The 22,284-nt window shown below is 30.3% G+C and overlaps 1 protein-coding gene across 2 annotated transcripts in view; it reads right to left on the bottom strand.

The window, feature by feature from the left end:
* Window positions 1-22,284, bottom strand: part of LOC115874933 (BAG domain-containing protein Samui) — a 59,776-nt gene that overhangs the window by 16,144 nt on the left and 21,348 nt on the right. The window contains exon 1 of one of the 2 annotated variants that reach the window (XM_030890234.1): window positions 11,474-11,809. The exons of the other annotated variant lie outside the window; for it this stretch is intronic. Coding sequence (XP_030746094.1) covers window positions 11,474-11,572 — 99 coding nt within the window. The 5' untranslated portion in view covers window positions 11,573-11,809. Of the gene's footprint in view, window positions 1-11,473; window positions 11,810-22,284 lie in introns of those variants that run through there. 2 annotated transcript variants of the gene reach the window in all.

Here is a 22,284-nt window from a genome sequence, read left to right as displayed (position 1 = left end):
CTTTAACTAATTTACGTGAAATATACTTTCAGCAAGATGGGACTTCCCCTCGCAACTTAACTTACATCGAAAATATTAGAATTTTGTTAAATGACTATTTCCCAGATCAATGAATTGGGACCAATGGATCCATTGATAGGCTCCTTGATTCCCGGATTTGTCCTTTCTCGATTTCTGCATGATTTTGGGGATTTTTGAAATATGAAATATATCGTGGCAACTAATACAATGTCGAACACCTGGAAAATGCTTTAATTATGCAAGGTTTTAGATATTTGCAAACCCATCCCGTTATAACAAATTCCGTTATAAAGAAAGAAAAATATATTCATATAATCATTAGAGATTCAGTGGTAACAATTCAAAAATAAAATATATCAATCCCAAATAAAATTTTAATATGTGTATGACTATTTTAGTATACCATTTTGATTTTTATGTTATTTATCACGGCCTACTAATAAAAAAAATAATATATTTTAAATATTGAAGTAAAGAGTGAAAATAAATATAGAGTAATATATATTTTTCAGAAGCTCATGGCAAGACGGATCATATGATTTATAAATATACAGGGTGTTCCATTTGAAAAAACATAAGTTTGGTTCATATTTTCAAAAATATTTTTTCCATAGAAAAACAGACTACGCCACTGTATTCTACGTAAAAAGTTCTACAAGAATCAGTTTTCACCTTCTCGATATCATCCACAGTAACGGAGATACGGGAGCTGTCCCAAATTACAACATTTTCAAAAAGACCCTGTAGCTCAGAAACGAAGAGCGCTATGAAAATTTTGTTTACTGCATCTTCCGTTTGACAAAAAAGTAGGACAGGTTTGTGCAAACCGCACCCTTCTAACTTCACTAATAACGGAGATACCCTATGATTTCAACTAAAATGGGACACCCTGTACAAGTATAGTTTTTATTAATCTATTTTATCTATTATTTTTTTTATCTATTACTATGGAGTCACTATGAAGTACATCATAGAATTTTACTTTATTTTTATTTATTTACGCAAACTTAAAAATTGGTAGTATTGAGAGAAAGAATAATTATGTTTTATATATTAAATTGATGAGTCGCTCTCTTAATAAAGAAAAGTTATTTATTATTATATCAGTAAAATCATCAGATTGTTGAAGAGCTGTGAAAAGATCTTTTTAGATTGAAAGTAACAAGTTGCGATAAACGTTTATTTTTCATGGAATCTCTACTACAAATTTAGTAACAAACAAAACAAACAATTTGAAATCCTTAAATTATTTTATGCTCGAAATTATCATATCTATTATTAATACCTGCAATTTATTCATTAATTTATGTTGATCAATAACATTTTTTGTTTGTTAAATCACTATTAAATGCTTTGGAAGTTGGAAATGCATCAATATAACAAGTTTGTTAAATCAGATGTTAAATGCGTTGGAAATTTTTATAGGATTCTTTAAATTTCGGATCCGCAAGAGATAAATAAAAATAATTGAGACATACGAGTACCTATCTGCAAACCTTATTTTTAAATGTATAAAAATGTTACCTAATATTTCATAAAATAAAATTTGCAAAGATATTTGACTTAGCCGATTTATTAACATATCGAATTGAAATAGCACAAAGACTTTTCTGTAATATCTGTTGTATCGTCTTCTTGCACCGAATAAAATAACGCGCTTTTTTATTTCGGATTCTTTTATTTCTGTGGCGTGTTCATACAACCGGTTATATCATTTTTAATAATTTCGAACAAGCCCGAAAAATGTTTCCAATTTGCTTTAAACGTTTTTTGAATTTTCATATAAAAGTTTTAAATGATACGTATAAAGGCTGACGCTCACTAGACGGAAGCGCGCTGGAGCGCACGGTAGCGCGGCGAAAAGGATTTTTTATAATACATAGTTTTAAATCGTTTCGCTGCCGACCGCTGCGTTTCCGCCAAGTGAGCGCGCTCCCATTTAAAACTATGTATTTTAAAAATTCCTTTTTGCCGCACTGCCTTGCGCTCCGTCGCGCTTCCGTCTAGTGAGCGTCAGCCTTAATGAATCATATGAAATATCCCCTTAACGAAATGTGATATATCTCCTTATGAAATATCCGGAATATCCCCTTAACATCTAAGCCCACAGGGGAACTGTTTACATTTTATGCGAATGCCAACATCCTATTGTTATTGTTTGGTATGTTGCCCAGTATATCTCCGCTTTTGTTTATTTTTAATTTTGTATACGTATACTTTGGGGAAATCTTAAGAAAATAATAATATAATTAGCTTACTACTTTTCAAAATTTCGACATTTATAATTTTATTTAGTACTTATTAAGATTCAGTCAAGATTACAAGAAAAATAAACTTGAAATATTTGTAAATTTCGTCATTTTTCATCAGCTGTTAGGATTAATTTTTAATCTGACAACGCCGCTCTGTTGTTATAGTACCGTATGATCGAATAAAAAACGGCGTCAGCGATGGCTATGGAATGACGATCAATGACATTTCCCATATAAATTTACATATAAAATGTCAGCGATCTTCATTTCATAGCCATCGCTGACGCCGTTTTTATTCGATCATACGGTATTTTCTATAGTAGGGGAATTGGACGCGGTCAACAGTGTCAATACTGTCGATAAACAGCTGATTGGCATGATCAGCTGTTTGCCGTGCTTTATTTTTCCATATTTCTTAACTATTAATAAACTATTAATGTATAATTGTTTCATTTTATATAAAAGACCAAAATTAGCATTTAAAATGGGTCTACACTGGCAAAATGTGTGAGAATAAAAGAATTTAAACATCGTCATTTCAAAAGTAAGTACTGTTCTATGGTAATACAACATCTCGTTTTATTTACCTAAATATTTACCATATTTGTTAAAATTTGTTTTATTTGTTTTCTAATATAATTTTGTCAATATAATATATTATGTATATTATAAGAAGTAATGTTTATATTTTTGTTACAATATTGTCCGATTTAAAATCGTATATTTGTATTTAATTATGAATACAAATAATTTGTATGTTTACATAAATTATAATTGGTATGTTTACATTTGTAAAATAATGCCTATTTACGTTTTCTATTACTAAGATAAATATTTTATTTCAGATTTCTAAAAGATAGTGAGAGAAAAATTAAATGGTTTTCTCTGTTAGGATTTATTCATAGCATAATATTAAAAAGTCGAGTAAAAGAGAACTCAAGACCAGCTGATTTTTTTTATAAGGAATTGAAGAAAATATTTAAAATCTGATGATTTACATAGTCATTTATGTCGCGATTTGTGGTGTTTCAGTTGTTTCAACATCACCTAGGAAATTAACATTAAGATATCAGGATCCTGCATATAATGAGATAAGAAGTATGATCTTGTTATAGGATACCTATTCCGTCGCAATATGTAAGTACATATATATTTACAGTTTAATTTTTTAATATAAAATATTACTATATACTAATATGGGTAAAGGTGTGGATCCGGTGGCTGACCTTGAAGCCCATATTTGCTGCTTTTGATCATCGATACTACGCAAGCGCACATCGTCGATGTTGCCAAATTGCAGTTTATTTTCGAATTATTTGCAGTTGAAATTTTTTTTTGCGTGTTAATCAATAATAATACAAATTCTATAATTTCAGATTTATCTTGATATCCAAAATTAAGGTAAGAAGGATAATGAAGATTGTGAAATGAAAGTATTATAATATATAAAATTGTAATAATAATAACATTTATTTATATGTTTACATTAGAATAAAATTTATCATTTACGGATTTTTTCTTAATGGTTTTAAACTTATTAGAATTATTTTATTTCTTTCAAGTTATTTAATTTCTAGTTATTTACAGGCAACAATATTTTTGATTATATGCATGTATTGATGTTTTGAAGTACTACCATGACGGGTCTTATTATAGAACAATAAACGTCAATCGGAGATAGAGGTAACATTTTACCTATTATATAATGTTACTAATATAATATACATTCATTATAATTAATGTTTGTATCATAATTTCTTAAAAATATCAAGCATAGATATCAAGTTAGTGGATTTTATCGAAGAGTGTGTTGATAAGACTAAAATAAGCTTTATGTTTTATCTTTTCTCTTTAGAAGGAGATGGTTTGTATCGTAAAATACATTACAGTATTTAATATCGTGTATTTTGTTATTCTTTTCTTAATTTACTGTAATTTCTTGTTTCCTATAATGCCAAATCTTGACAATATGGTGAAGGTTGAGTTTTGATCTTATTAGTTTTATAAGAGTAATAATAATAATAGAAATACAAGACTAAATTAAGACTTAGTTTGTGATTTATATTAAGATCTTTCTTATAATATTTGTTATGTCTTCATCTTAATACTATATTATGCTTGGTTTGGAAAATAAATGTTAAAATATCTTAATTTTGCATATCCTATTCATCCTTCCATTAGGAAAAATATGGTTTATAAATCATATATGCTAAGAAAATCACATAAATTAGGTGTAAGAATAGAGAAATCTTAATGTAGCAGAAAAATTAATGCAATATATGTATAGGCAGAATTAAACAAGGTAACTGTTAATGTTGCTGAAGCTGATTCTACAATTTTAATTACGGAGGCTAAAAGCGCCTTTTAAGGCCTCCGTAGTTTTGATGGAACGTTAAAAAAATCTATTATGAACATAACATGGAGCTACAGCATTTAAAAATTAAAAAAAAAAAAAAAAAAAATTTGGACACATCCTTTTAATTTCCCGAATTTTAATAAAGCACTTTTAAACGTAGCATAATAATCTAGATAGGAATCTAGAGTTTTATTTCTATATAATTTTATTGACTGAAAATACATAATAAGCGTTCACGTGTTACAGTGAAATATTAAAATAATATACCGCGTACTATGATTGAAAAAAAAAAATAGCGTCAGCAATGACTATGTAATGAAATGAAGATCGCTGTCATTTTATGGAAATGTCCTCAATCGTCATTTCCCCAGACAACTGGACGCCGTTTTTTCGATCATACGGTATATATTGACAAAAAAACACTGAAAAGCACATATTTGTTTTCTACTGAAAATAATTCCAAAATAATTCACAATCTGGCAACATCGAAGATGTGCGCATGCGTAGTGTCTGTGACTATATGCAGCAAAAACTCGTTTCAAGGTCAGTCACCGGATCCACACCATTACCCTAATATGTATACACAGATTCAAAGTGTACAGGGTGGTGCCTTTCATACGATATGAAGGTTTCAAGGATTTTTGTTGATGGAAGTTTGTATTGAAAGAACAAATGGAGGGTTTAGAAATCAATCAAGTCATACAAATTCACTTTCATTTTCCTTGGAGCCTTCGCGTCCTATAGGTGTTACCCTATATATATATATAGATTTGTATATATATATATATATATATATATATATATATATTAATATTATTTTACTAAAATTACACTATAGTTGTATAAGATCTCACCATCGAAAAAAAAAACAGCGTTAGGGTTGGCTTTGAAAGCAAGATTTATGTAATTTTATAAAATGTAAATTTATGTGGTGAATGTCATTGATCGTCAATTTTATTTTGCTCACAATGTATACTCAATGTAGATATTTATATTCACCAACTTCATGTTTATATTTTGTTTTAGGAAGTGAAGATATTCATGGTGTGGAAGTCGTTACTTTAATTACATAGTGCATATGAAATTGGTCCTTTACATCATGTTTAAAATTGACGTAATGCTACTATGCAAAATAGTGAGAGATGTGAACCCTAGGCAGAGCTACAGAATTACTTTTGTTGAGAGACAAATTATGATAGTGATTAGAATCGCATATTCTAGACTTTTACTTAAAAAATGATTTGTTCGGAATGAACTTTTATAGTGTGGAGGAATACCTGCAAATTATAATATGAGGCCTACGTATATGATAATTTTATTATGATCTGTTGTGTTTGTTTTTTTATATTTTGTATTATATATTTGTGTTAGCTTTAAGAATTTATTGACTATTCCTATACAATTGTACATTGTTTTATGGAAATAAATAAATGATTGATTGATTGAATAAGTTAGGAAACCATACGATCGAGAAAAAAACGGCTTCAAAGGCGACTGGGGAATGAAAATATGATAATTTCAGTGAGGTCAAGCCCTAGAAGTCATTTTCTTGGCTCGTACTATTTTTTAAAGGCGCTCTAAGGTTGTAATTTATTTTTACATTAAGTAAATATGATTTTTAAATGGTGTAGTTTAAGATTGACCTCGCTAAATTATCAATCGTCATTCCTCAGCCGCCTTTGACGCCGTTTTTTTTAGACTATTTGCTATAACTATGTTATCTGTTATGCAAATACATATGTCAACAAGTAAAAAGCCAATGAGAAATTAGTTTCTGCTTGGATCCTTACAGTGGCATTTAACAAAATATATATTTTTTCAGGTTACAATATTTTATTTAATATGAACCTGTAAATGTAAGAATATTATACATATATTATATTTTTTACTCAGTCCCTAAATATATTATTAAAATACAACACTTGTGTTTTTTATTAATATCGTGTTATGATTAATACCTAATTAATGTAAAATTATATGGTATGTAAATATCCTTACACTGAGAATTCGTTTGGTCAAAATATTACTCTCTTACTAATATGAATTTGAAAACTACAGAACATTGTTTTTTTTTAGTTTTTGTGCTAATATTTCCACTTAAAATTACCGAATATATTTATGGTATAGGTAGGAAAAGATGAATTTTGTGCTTTTTAATTATACATTATATTAATTATATTATTATTGTAAATAATATCTACTGATATTTAATATAAAAAATAGTTATTCACATGCATCTATTTTTCTTTTGTAATTAATACTATCTAAATAACAAGACATCTTATATAATAGATCCATTAACATTTTAGTTTATCAATTATCAATCACTATACGATATACAATACGTATAATATCTTTTAATTATATCTAACTTTTAATTATTGAATATTTAATAAACAAATTTTTTATAGTGTTTGTTAAATATTTTATAGCATATACTATTATGTATTTATAATAATTTATTAGTTTTATTGCATGAACATATTTTTAAAATTTATTATTAAAAAATATTTTATCTTTGCCTCTAACCACCTACTTCTATATCTCTGGCTTTTACTTTACTATCATCAATGAATCTCAAGGTTAAATTCTGTTTTGATGCTCTTCCGCTGTAAACTCCCCTACCACTTTCCTCTTTACCCCGCTGTCCATAAACTATGGTAGTGGGGGCACTCACCGATAAAACGATGTAGGCACCTCGATTTTGTGAATTTATGAATGACTTCCTCTATCTATTTTTATTCTTAATCTAAGTCTAAGCCCACCGAGCCTCCACGACTTAAAGGCTGACGCTCACTAGACGGAAGCGCGACGGAGCGCAAGGCAGCGCGGCGAAAAGGAATTTTTATAATACATAGTTTTAAATGGGAGCGCGCTCATTTGGCGGAAACGCAGCGGTCGGCAGCGAAACGATTTAAAACTATGTATTATAAAAATTCCTTTTCGCCGCGCTGCCGTGCGCTCCGTCGCGCTTCCGTCTAGTGAGCGTCAGCCTTTAAGCTCCGCACTGAAGGGGTATCGGCGAGAGCGAGCGGCGCGAGCGGCACGACCGGTCGGAAAGTCGATTGTAGCCGCGCACTGGAGTCGCACGATCGACGGTCGAGAGTACGTCACCAGCATAAATCTGAGCATAGACGAGGAGAAGTTTATTCAAATTTAGTCAAATTCATTCGGCATTTCAAAAAATTATAAAGTATTATTACTATTTATAATTTTATGCTTTATGATGGAAATTAATATTATTTCGATCTTAACCAAACACACATTAATATATTTAGATCTTAACAAACCACATAAAATTAGTGAAATAGAGTGGAAGATGAGGATAAAATATACTACATGACTCTTAGCTTGACCGATTTTAACAACTAACCTCGACACTGATAAAAAATATAAAAAACAAATATAAATTAGTAAAAATCAACCAACCCCATCAAATAACCAACTAACCAATGAATTAACACCCTCCAAATAACCACGCTAACCAACCCGCCAAATAACTAAACCAATCCAACTAAAAAGAGCGAAACCAATGCAATAAGATCACGCTATAAGCAAAAAAAATATAAAAAAGTCTTGGTCGGCGTGAGATTTGAACCGCGGACCATTCGCTTACGAAGCGATAGCCTCAGCCACTGACCCACAGGTGCTCTTGCAGAATGCTTAAGGTTAGGCATTACTTTCCGCCGACATGAACGACGTCACAATATCTATTAACGGCATTTTAGTAGGCTACCGTTTAACGGCTGTTTAAGTACATCGAAAATTAATATAACTTTTTTAAATAAATTTGTTATGGAACTGGTTTTTCATTAATAAATAATTTTTTTTATTTAAAAAATAAAACAGAATATCACTCAATAAATATTATTTTTAAGTATAGCAAGTACTTAACAAAAAACATAAAGATAAAACCGTGTTCATTTACTTATTTTGTTATTGCAAGTAAGTACTAGTAATAAATAATTATTTCAAAATACTTTTATAATTATTATATATATTAATTATTTATATATTAATATATAAAAAAAACTTATGCCAGACTTTCTAATTTTTTTTGTGAATAAAAATAAAACATCATTAATTTACTTATATTTCCATATATGGCGTGTTGACGAGTCAACTGGCAATATTTAAATAACATTAATGGTTAAGCTGAGTGGGTTTACAGAGTATACATAAAAGAGAATGCCAATTAAAAGTTTGTAATACTAATTACAAGTGTATCGTAGTCATGCATAATAAGCCCGTGCGCTGACAATTTTTAGTCGGGCGACTTTCTTTTTAGTTGCAGGTTTGTATAACCAATGTATTCTTATGGAGTCGCACTCATTGACTATTTGATTGCATCTGTGTCATATTTCAATGCATTCCATAAGAATACATTGGTTACAAACCTGGAACTAAACAGTCGGCCGACTAAAAATTCTCTGTCAGCGCACAAACTACCATACATAGTAAGAGAAATAGATCAGTATTTTAGTTATAAATAAAAAACAAAGTTTGTTTACAATAAATCCATATTTCTTGCCTTTTTGGAATTGTTCGAATACGAATATTAAACGTATAGAACCGCTTTATATTTTAATATTGTTATATTATACGGGGTATTTAAAAAAACATGTGCTCGTGGGGAGATTCTTCACGTAAAAATAACATTTATTTTTCATATCAACATAGGTCCGATATTGCTTTGTTTCCTAGCTACAGGGTGTTTTATTAATAATCTTTCGATTTATTATAATTTTCTTCCAAGTAGTTTTAGTGATTTGAACGAAATTTTGAGCGTAAAAGTTAGTATAAGTGCTACATATTTTAATGGTAAAAAAAGTGTCTACAAATTCATCAAGGACGTGCCATATGGGTTATCACTGGAATATTTTTCAAACAAAAAATGTGGGCCACTGACTTTTTTCTTTTGATTTCAAAATTGTTTAGCCCGTTTAATGCCAATTAAAAGTTATCTCTTGATATTTTGTTGAATTCGACCTCCTTGATGAGATAAACGCAATTTTATTAATAACAATTATTAACAAAATTAAAATTAGAAAATAAAATTAATAAATTATATATTTTATCTAATTTATTATTAAATATTATTACTATTAGTTATTATTACTATTAGTCCAACTTACAGTAATTTCAAATAAAAAAATAATGGTATTTAAGATGATTACAAAAAAACTAATTTTAAAAAGTTTTTACATCCTGTAACACTAAAACTGTGCATTTCCATATCCTTGTTTATAGGAATTTTTTCATAATTCTTTATGAGGAATCAATGATTACTTATTGAAACTTTCGCAAGTTAATAATATTTTACATTTTTTTAGAGGTTGCTATTAGACTTGTATCAAGGTAAATTAATATAACATTGCGTTTTTCTCATCAAGGAGGCCGAAATCGACAAAATATCAAGAGACAACTTTTAATCGGCATTAAAACTTTTAGCCTCAAAATTTCATTCAAAAAGCTAAAAGTACTTGGAAGAAAATCATAATAAATAGAAAAAATATTAAGACTCCCCACGAGAGATGGCACATGTTTTTTGAAACACCCTGTATAAATAAAGTATCGTTATTTTTATGGTATTTTTAGTAAATGACCTATGCATATAAAATGGAACACGAGATGTAAATGAATAACTGCGAACATTTCTGGAAATGATTCCTTTTTGAAAAATAAACAATGCTGTCATAAAAAATTGTCTGCTTCTTCCCTACAAAGTTATTCCATTACACAGAGAAAATAAAAATGGCAATACACGTATACAATACTCATAAATCAAAAATCATTCATATATTTCAATTTGCACAATCATGTTCACCTTGCGTGTAACCAAAATTCACATACCAAATGTCAACTTTTTTCTGTATTAAGTGTTTTTGAAAAGTCGAAAGTACTGTGTTTTGGTTCACCCTGTAGAACCAATTAATTTTGTGGAAAAACGCCAAATCCAAAAAAATTATGTGAAAAATTATGAAAAAGATTACTTAATTTAAAAAAATTGGCGCCGGGAGGCACGTATAGCCCGCCCATACTAAAATATGTTAATAAAAAGTTGGTAGGCAGTTCTTTTAGTTTCAGAGTAAAGAAATTTTTCCATTTTTTTTATCTCAAAAACTGCGACTTTGACTGATTTGGATGTTATTACAAATTTTGTTGCAAATATTATTCCTAATCTTAAATTGAAAACCGCGTAGCTACTGTAATTTTGGAGTTAGGATTTTTTAAAATTTTTAACCTCCTCCCATACCAGAGCCCATACCCCCTTACCAACCCCCCACCCCCACCAAAAACTAATGGCCAGATTCTCGGGTGCCACAGTATTTTTGTGCCAAATTTGGTTAAAATCGGTTTAGCGGTTTTTGAGTTATCGTGTTACAGACGGACAGACAGACAGACTGACAGACAGACAGACACCATGGAAATATTTTGTACCTATTTAGGTCATTTATGACCCAAATAACTCATTTTGAGTGAAATTAAATAACTTTTTTAATTTCTTAAAAGTCTACCCCTACCTATTGGTATGGTCGGCTAAAAAAATATCTACCGAATTTTTTCGCACTAATTCGTTTACACCCTGTATATAAAATTTAAACAACAATCTCCCTATAGGAATTCTGTAAACTTAGTTCTGTTAAACAATTAGTAATATTAAATCTATAAAATAATTTGAAAATTTTAGGAAAATTCATTTTAAATAGTACCCATTTTACTTATGTTAATAAAGTTAAGGAAACTTGCTTCGACTTCGGCTTTTGAAGCCATTACCTTAATCAGATTTACAATAAATATAGGGTATTATTATCATTAATACAAATTAGTTAATAAAACTCACATCGATATACTCCTGATCTACAGTCATAGGATCTATGTCACATTTATTCCTATGCTCTACAATAACCGGTATATCCCTTATTGTATCCACCGCGGACATCTTATTTGGAAACAATTCACAGTACCAAAAGTATAGTTTATTTCTCTCTAATAAAAAATAAACAAGACTAAGAGAGTAAAGCAAGTTTCTTTTTTGTTGAAAACACTACTAACTACAACACTAAACGTAATTCGATTTTTAAATATACGGCGCCACGATGAACTATCACGTATATCTAAAAGCAGCGCGACGCGATCGTGTATTTTATACGTCGCCAATGGAAATCTAGAATACACGGATGAATTCGCAACTGTTCGAGAGTTCGATACTGACGTTGGCGGAACAACTTTGCGGTATTTTAAAAAGATCGAGAAGGCGGAATATACGAGACGTACCAAAAACATCGGATCTGTTGGCGAGATATTTTTTTTTCTCTGAAACACCTAAAATGTGATTTGATGTTTAACGACTCTAAGTGTACAATAATATCATTATTTATTAAAATTTATTATAGTAATACCGGGTGCGTCTCTATTAAAAGATTGTAACACATGGTTCATAACGACAATTTGACTCGAAATACCAAGTGTCTGGTACCAAATTATTCGTAAAAAATGCTTTTTCCAAATATGCCAATGAGCCACCCATGAGTTCTATTTGAAAAAATTGAGATATGATTAAAAATACGATTTAAGCATTTTTAACCGGCCAAGACAAGATACGAAAAACATTAGACGATCAAATATATTTTTCTAAAGCTCCTTGGTTAAAAATTAGTGTTTTTAACACAGCCATGGCACTCAAGATTGAAATTTAAAATACGATTTTGTTTTAAGCGAAAATGTCAAAAATTGACATGTCATATGTCATTCTATTCAGGATGTAATTTTCTATCGAATAAGTGGCCGAAAACAACTGAATACGTCAATCAATCCTAATTTATGTCATATAGTAACATATGGTATATCATGTTTTTTATATGAAAAAATAAAAAAAGTTACAGGAGTGAGCCACTTTTGAGACGCACCCGGTATACCTTTTCTATGTCACAGGATGACCAAGCAATAAATTATATTTTTAATTATTTATTTTATTTCCTTTTGCCGATTTCCTGTATTTGAGATAGTTATAGCCAGCGATATTTACAAAATACAATATGATCGAAAAAAACGGCGTCAGCGATGGGTATGAAATGAAAATCGGTGTCATTTTATATGTAAAATTATATGGGGAATGTCATCAATCGTCATTTGCAAGTCAACTGGACGCCGATTTTTTCGGTCATACGGGACTTATTATATGATTAAAAAAAAGGCTTCGGAGTTATCCTAGAAATGGCAATCGATGAGATTTTATATGAAAAACACAACCAAACTAATATTTTGTTTTATACAACATGTTCAGGGTGTCCCATTTTCGTATGTTTTATGGGGTTTCTTGTTTATTAGTAGAGATACAAAGATGCGGTTTTCACTTCACATCCTCCGTTTCAAAAAAAAAATGGAACAGGTTTGTGCAAACCGTATTCTCCTATCTTTACTAATAACGGAGATACTGTATGATATCAACCAAAATGGGACACCCTGTATACTCCTTCGATTCAGTCCAAATCAAACCAAACCAAACCAAATCTCAACGTGTAGTGGCGGCTTCAACAAAGATCTCATCGAAGAGATGAGATCTGCGCTTTTTCAACATTGTTTAACTGCATGGACCACAGATTTGGCGGGAAGTGTACTATAGACTGACGAAATTATCTGTTATAAAATCTGAACGTGTAGTGTAAAAATCGCTATCGATTTGATCTTATTGTCCAATAATATTTTAGTTCAAACATTACTCCTACTGTATATCGTAAGTTTTTGAAATTCACAACTCATCGTGATATATTTGGTCTCCTTGTTAAACGTTGGTAAATCATAATATGAAGAATATAAATAGTATCTAACCAAGAAAACAAGTATTTTAGAATCTATTTATATTGCATATCGTAGTTTTAACGTTACAAAAGGACTTCAAATGATTCACGGACAGCTGTTACTGTTGTTAGAAAGAACTTCAAAGATAAACATAAACAGTTTTCTGAAAAACGCAGTAAAGTTCGTACGAAAATAATATTCCTATTTCTCAGTCCTCAATAACTGGTCTCTTGACTTCACTCACACTGTATCTGAACATCTAGTTTTTCGTCATTTTGGATTTCATTCGAATTTTCCAAAAAAATTCTTGAGCAGATTTTACATACCCTGCCGGTCATTCAATTTATGTGGTCTGGATTTTAATGCATGTGACAGAGAATAATATAAATGACCGGTTAACAGACAGAGAAACAAAATCAAAAGCGGCATACAGTGTTGCCGGTTTTTTTCGTTTGTAGGAGAATGTGCGTAGAAAAATATAAGCTATTTTAAAAACTTTCATGTATTCTACTGAAATGATGATAATACAGGGTGTCCCAGAAAGTAGTAGATCAACCCCAGAAACACGCATATGAGTTTTTTTTTGCGAAAAAAAAATGTTGAAATTTTGAAAAACTTTTGAGTGCCACTGTTCACCCTCCGGAAATTCGTTTACCATGCATAGAGAGAATCTCGGAGAGAATGCAATGTTGCCACTTCCTACCATACCCACATCGAAATGTTTATAAATTCGCAGTAATAATTTTAATGGGCTACAACATAGTGGTAATCATAATCATAATTTTTGTCTTAAGCATAAGCACAGTCACAATCACAATTTTAATATGCGTTTATACAACATACTCGCATAACTTGGAATGTAAATACAGCTGATAAAGTAACCCAATTTTCTTATTTTTCTATTTCATAATCATTTTAGAAGTGTATTTTTGTTTAAATTTTATTACTCAGGTTTTTTAAACACGAAAATTATCATAATTATTAAACAAAAATAAAAAAAAAAATAATGCTCCCTAACGGATTTTTGTCGTAATCACAATTAAAAAACTTATAATTTACGAACTCTTCAAGGTTATTAAATTATGCTTATGATTACGACTTCGATGTATAAACAGTCGTATCTAAAATAATGGTTTTAACTGTTATGATTGTAACCAAAATTGTGATTATGATTACGATTATGTTGTATAAACCCACCGTAAGTTTCTATAGAAAAATACGAAAACTAAAGTTATTCATATTAGTGGACATTGCTAATACTAATTTTAGGAAAATGCGCAATGTTTTAAGTACTTTTTACAGTTGAGTAGGCTGAAAAAATAAATTATAAGAGCTTCTTTTTTCGCCATATTAGGAATTTTTTTCAATCATTTCAATCACCGATTATAATCTTTAAATATTAAGTTAGAGCTTACCCTTTTGATGAAAATTGATCAGTATTTGGTTACCCAGTATTTTTATCCAACATATACCATTACACATACACCCCAAATATCTAATAATCTGAACATCACAAATCTATCACTTGCAAAATATTATTTAAAATGTCTCACATTAAACACTAAACTCACAAATACAACAAAAAGTGTTAAAAAACTTGCTTAATAATTATTTAAGACCTCTACTGAACTCTCCCACAAAAGAAAAATAATGATTTTACACCAAAAGTGCCAAAACTTTACGCGATACACGCACGATACACGAATACACGTACAACATACGTTGATTTTGATTTGTTTACATTCTTTATTCTTTAAATGATTTTGGGAACCCCCGAGAAATCGTAAATACCGTTAAGAGCAGTAGGGCCCTCTACCGCTCCCATCTAATACGACTTGCCTTGCGCGCCACAGTGCCGATTGTCCGTTCACAAAAAAAGCTTAATCCGTTATTCTATAGATGTCGCTGGTTGATCGATTTGAGTTAAATTTTGGTTTGGTTAATAAATAAGATTTGTGATCAGCACGTTCGACTATAGTGTGACCAACGGATCTGTAGCTACGGGGTATCGGCAGGGGAATGCAGTTGTAAACAAAACACGCCCAATTTCATTCATAAAATAGGCATGGGCGTACGGTGTTATATGAAAATAATGTGTATCATAAATATAATACTCAGATTAATATTTTTTTCAAAAAACTTTATGCTGTTTGAATCGTCACTGTTGAGTTAGCAGATAAACACTAAAAGCTTTTATTAAAGCTCCCTTAAATATTTTGAATCATTTTATTATTGTGTTGTTAATATAATAGAAGAAATAATTACAGCTGGGGGTTGGAACCTTTGGTGTTACACAGCAAAATAAAACACTAAATCAGTACAATACACCAAAACACTTTTAATTTTACACTGGACGCATGTTTCGCTAACCATGTCTGCCATCAGCAGATGATCAAGACTGAGTCTTGAGGTATATTTATTTATATATCTGTACTAACTATATTTTTTTTCTATAATACATAATTTTAGATATAACTATTTCCAGCAAAAAAATCTTGAAAATAGTTAACTTTGGAAGCGCAAACATATAATTTTACTCACCAGTAGATCCAATATTGCCTATTACACCAGATATTGTATCGCTCCGCCAGCAGTTTTTAAAGGTTAGGTCATTGTCTACCCATATGTTTCATCCAAATAGATAATACTTGGCTATATTTTCGAATATCGCGTATATATTTATATCTCTCTGCAATATAATGGGCCGCTCCATTAATATTTATCTGTTATTTTGACATTTACGCCAAAAAAATTCATTTGATTTTAATAACCCCCTAAGCGTTTCCCTGCAAAAGGAAAATTCGATTCTTCCTGCAATTTTTGCAAAAGCTTCCTAATTGTGGGGACGAGTTTGATTTCGAGATAAAATCTATTTATCAAATTCCTAACCACTTCGAAAAAGTCGTCGAGCTTTTCGACAGCAGTCTCACGTGGTCATTTCTTTCCAGAGCTGGATATCATTTTATCGGGGTTAGTTTTCAGCCTTTTTTTATCTTCTGTGTGAATTTTTTTATAGCCGATAACTCCGGTATAAAAAAAATATCCGCTCAAGTTTACGTTTAAGCGGCAACTAAAGCGAACTCTCTGTAGCTTCTTCATCGCAAAGCCTATTATGAACAGAAGGAAATAAACCAAATGAGATTTCATCCACGTTATTATTAACTTACCTATATAAATTAGCTATTATTTCTCTTGTCTGACTATGTAGCGTCTTACCCTTAACAAATTTATTCATTTTAAAACACAAATATACGATCAAACTTGATATTAATAATTAAAAACTACGACCGAAAAACATTATAACAAGATAACAAAATAATAAAACACAACTTAACTATCAAATATACGAAAAATATAGGAATAAAGTTTAGGATAACCGGTATAAAATAATGAAATAAAGTAATAATGATCAAAAAATTACACCGCCACTGGATATTTCAATAGTATTCAATATTCCTACTCTTTTCAGAAGAGACCGTGAAGTTGGGGATAAAGCAAGCGAATAGGAAAGGCGTAAAAGCCATGGCAACCGCGTGGTAACAAATCCTGTGACGTACTCTGACCAATCATGTTCGACGAATAGGCGGCCATGCGCGGCGATGCCGGTTTGCTAATGATATCGTTGAAAAATCTTCAACTTTCATAATAAGCAGATTATACAGAATGAAAGAAATAAGTTATTAAATAAAACATATCGAACAATATGAACTACGTTAAAATTCCTTAATAATATACGTCAGAATATATGCTAAACACATTATATATAATAAAAATATATTAGATTTATAGTTCATGTCTGGCAATTTTGCAATTTTATAGATAAACGTGGCAATATCGATTTTTTTTTCTCGCATTCCTTCCGTAGCTTCAGATCCGCTGGTCAAACAGTATCAGAAATCGTTCTAATAGTATCGAGCTTTTAAAACACCAAAAAGTTATCGGCGATTGTCTTTAAAATGTTTGTTAGTGCATATTTTTGTGTCGGTAATCGGTATCGGTAAATCGCGATGGCCTATACAAATCCGAAGAAGGTGGATATGGTTCTAAACTCTACCTAAAGTGTGAATTTTGCACACTTCCTCCTGGCAGGTGAAGGGGCTGCGGAAGCTAAGAGACTTTATTCCGAAGAGTATTCGAATAGACAGATCACGAATGCTCGAACCTTTGTGAGTATATTGAAAGTAAAAGAATTTCGGACTTCCATTGTCTTTATTTATTTTGATTAACCCAACATTTCGGTCAGAAGGATCGCTTACCGTTATCAAGTGTAAACTCTGTGAGTTGTGAGTATGGTTCAGCATTTGAGGGATTTTGGAAGTTTGGATCCTCAGGTGGCAAGTTCTAGTGTTGTTAAAAATTGTAGTGAAGTTAAGTGTAGTGTTAAGGGCAGTTTTAGGACTGGTAAAATGAAAAAAAAGAATGCTTTGCAATTATATCGATCTTCTATTGGGATATTTTTTAATGTTTGGTAAGGTTTTTTTCTTGTAATTTAATTTGGGAAATGTGGGAAGTATGGCTACTGGCGATCATCCACTTAGTGTTATGGAATTTGTAGTAGTTTATAAGACTTTCTAATCGCGGCAACAGCGGGCGGCGAATAAGGTGAGATCCGGGAAATTGCCGGTTATAATCGGAAATAATTCGGTTATTTTCAATTTATTTTTAAAATGGCAAAGAGAAAATATGTTTCTTTTGACCAGATCTACCACCCCTTAAAATATTTGCACCCATTTCTGGGACACCCCGTATATCTAAACTAAATATAATCTATTAGAGTTGCAGTAAAATGAGTAACTAATAGTGAAAAATAAAGGCCCAACCCTAGATGCAACATTTTTCGTAAACGTCTATTTGTGCGGTTTGAAATTTGGATGCAAAATCCGGCAATACCGCATAGAAGAAATGTGTTGACTCAATTTTTATCTCTTTTTAATACATTTGATTTTCCATTAGGCTCTCTACATCACTGTTTTACACGTTAAAATCTAGACCGCACAGTTTCGATGACCAAATCGGTATATACAAAACACGAATCTGGAAGGGTTTTTTTATTCTTGCTAAATCTTTATATTATCCATTGTCATTTCAAAGACTACTCTGACGCCGCTATTTTCAATCATATGGTATATTAATGCTGATATTAAAAAAATGCATATATTGAACAGCTTCCAAAAATAAATTCGCTATAATTTTAATTCAACATGATATACGCGAATTATTAATATTACAAAATTGCATACGTACTTAAAACGACGTTACATATATAAAATAAATTTAAATAATACAGTTTCTTATTTTTGTAGAGTTAATAAGTTTGTAACAGTTGTCAAATGACATGTGAAAATGATTTTTACAACCAAGTACAAAACACTAATTACTTAGAAGGAGATTTTATTACGGTTCTCTCTAATTTCAACCCGTGAAAGAAATATACGTCCTAAAGTTAAAGATGAAGAACCTAAAGTGTTAAGCCGAGAATACACCTGGCGAATGTTACTATTTTTTTGCATTCATTCTTATTCGTAGCTATTAGCAACCGTTGCTATCCATTCGTCATCTGAGTTTTAATTGCTTGAAAATTACGAACTATTGACATTTACTATAATATTTTACATATAAAATAACAGCAATCATTCTTTCCAAGCCAACTCTGACACTCTGACGCCATTTTTTGTTTAATCATATAATATTATATTAAATTGTTTAATGATAGAATATCCGTATTATTAACGTACTGTACCCAAAATCCGTAAATCTACAGATTAATCCGTAGTTCTGCCAACACTGTCTCCGGCAATCCCCCACTCTCTCGAAAGCAGTAAACTGCTATCAGCGCGCAGCGGCGCAGAGCTAAACTAAATCCTGGACAGGTTGACTATTTTTAAGCACCGATACAAAAATGAAAATCCGTGGAAATGCGTTGTTTCAACACTACGCATTGATCTTCTTCCCGACCTTTGACACAGATCAATAAATAATATCTATTCTTATCAACTTAATATCGCTATGGTCAACAAATGCGAAAATTTAAAAAAAAATCAATAAAACATATAAACGACAACTAAACCAAACCAAACCCTAGAAAAAACAACCAAACCAAACCAAACCAACTAAAACCAAACCGAAAGTTTGTAAAAAAGTTGCGAACACTATGGAAAACTTTTCAAGATTTTCCATTACACCGCGCTTATGATAAATTTCCGCGGAAAAAGTTATATAGAAAACTTATAGCAAATTATTAATCAAACAAAAATATGTAGTTTTTATCTTCCTATCACATTTCGGCACTTCTAAACTAAAGTTTTAAATATTAGTCAATAACAGAAAAATTAAAAATACGAGTTTTCACAAAAACAAATAATTTCCGTGGCAAAAATCAAATTATGTAGTGCTAGTTTTCTTGTATAGAATCATCCCATAAACCGATATTCTATGTAACTGATTTCGGCTAAACGAAACTTGAGCCTTATTAAAATTTAGTAACATTTTTAAATCACCCTGTAAAAATGTATTTTAAAGATTCTCTTTTCTTTATTTTAATTTAATTGATTTTTTTAAAATAAAGTTTAATTTGCTTATATCCATACCACCCATACCTACAATTACAATATCCTATTTGACCGTATTTTTATCACACGAGTTAGAATTACTCAGGTTCTCATTTATGTTTTTTAGTAGAATTAAGAATCACAGTAATATAAAAATTGGCATGCAGTACTAAATGTAGATATAGAAATAAAAACAATGAATCATCCTTATTTATAATATTTAAATGAAGTAAAATTCTGCGAAATATCAACATACGTTTATTTGGTAAATGATTAGTTTTAATTAGCACCTTTTATATTATGTTGTGCATTAGAAACATTAATGAAATTTCTTTTCGAACTTACTTTATTTTAGTTGCAAGTTTATACTAATTTGGTATACCTAAGGATATTACAAGGCTTGTGCTTTCACTTAAGTAGATATATCGATAATAATTGAATATAGGGTTGTGAGTTGTGAAAATCAAAAAAAATAAAATAAAATAAAAGCCTTAAAAACATATTTTTTATTGTAGGTAACTGTGACATTCCATTGTTAATATTCTAATACTTTTTTTAGTAAAATTTTGACGTATTTTGAAGATTACCTAGTTTGGAGCGAATTCTATTTTTTTTTAAGTTACCTACAGTATACTAGACAATCTAGTTAAACTCTGAATAATTTATTATTTCTCAGTTTGCAGAGATGCAGAGACTTCTAAAAAATATGAATTTCGTACTTGATATACCGGGTGCGTCTGGAAAATGGCTCACCCCTATAACTTTTTTAATTTTTCAGATAAAAAAAACGACATTAGGTAAGTTAGTATACGACATAAATTAGGATTGATTGACGTATTCAGTTGTTTTGGATCACTTCTTGTTTCGCCGGAAATGACTACTAACTTTTGATTTTTAAATGACACCCTCGGTATATTTCTACTTTATTCGATAGAAAATGATACTCTGACTAAAATGACATATCATATGTCCAACTTTTGACATTTTCACTTAAAAAAACGTATTCTAAATTTCAATCTAGAGTGCAATCTAGGCTGTGTTAAGACCATTAATTTTTAATTAAGGAGCCTGGAAAAATAGATTTGATCGTCTAATGTTTTCCGTGATTTCTCCTGGCTGACTAAAAAATATCCAAATCGTATTTTAATAATAACTCAATTTTTTCAATTGGAATGGGGATGGGTCATTAGTATATTTGGAAAAAGCATTATTTACGAATAATTTTGTATCGCATACTTGATATTTCAAGTCAAATTGTCGTTATAAACACAGCATGACAGTCCAGATTGAAATTTAAAATATTTTTTTTAAGTGAAAATGTCAAAAGTTCACATGTGAGATGTCATCAAGAATATCATTTTCTGCCGTGCCGTTTAAAAATCAAAAGTTGTAGTATTTCCTGTGAAACAAAAAATGACCGAAAATAACTGAATATGTCTAATCTAATAATCTTGACTTATGTCATATACAGGGTGTCCCAGGCTGAGCGTGCATTAGAAGTTTCTAGAGAACTATAATATCTAGATCGGAGATTTTTTGCACATTACTGTTTCACAACGAGATCTATCGATTAAAAATATTTTCAATATGGTGGCACTTCCGAAAATACCGGAAGTTGACAGGAACTTTCTTATTTTAAATGGGTACCACCATTTTTTATTACATACTTAAATTCTCTGTAAAATTTTGTGAATTTTGATATTAAACACTCTATACCTAACATTAACAGTTTTTGAGAAAAAAAAAAATATTTAAAATTTTTAGAGGAAAAAAAATGCCTCTCAAAAACAGATTTTTTTTATAGCCTAAACAACAAATTTAGTGAGTACCACAACCACTGTGGCATAAAGAGAAGACAGTGGCTATTTATTTCAAAAATTGAATTGTTTGAATGTCATATAATATTGGCCGTAGCTGTCATGGAATTCAGCGATTATAAAATTATCATAAATCATTTTTTTTAAATGGAAAGCCACTTTTTTTATTTCACTAGTGAAAAGGTTTTTTAAGTCGTTACTTTTTGATTATACATGTTCCTGTACCTAAAATAAATCGTTTTTAAGTTATTTTAGATTTAGTTTTAAAAAGTATATTTTTTGTTTTTTAACCAGTAGCGATGACTTTAAACGTCACGCGATGTAAAACTATATCTGGCCATGTCATATTGTCACTAGCATATCAATAAAATACGATATATATTTTTATAAATACACTTTATAAAGTTTTACCAGCAGTATTTATAATATACGAAATTCAAATAATTAGTTTTTGACAAAAGGAAATAAATTGTCTGATGGTTTGACAC

Source organism: Sitophilus oryzae, unplaced genomic scaffold (genome assembly GCF_002938485.1).
Source record: "Sitophilus oryzae breed Bouriz unplaced genomic scaffold, Soryzae_2.0 scaffold_1307_pilon_pilon, whole genome shotgun sequence".
NCBI classification, from domain to species: domain Eukaryota; kingdom Metazoa; phylum Arthropoda; class Insecta; order Coleoptera; family Curculionidae; genus Sitophilus; species Sitophilus oryzae.
The sequence above is the reverse complement of the archived record's forward strand: the minus strand, read 5'-3'. Positions and strand labels throughout refer to the sequence as shown.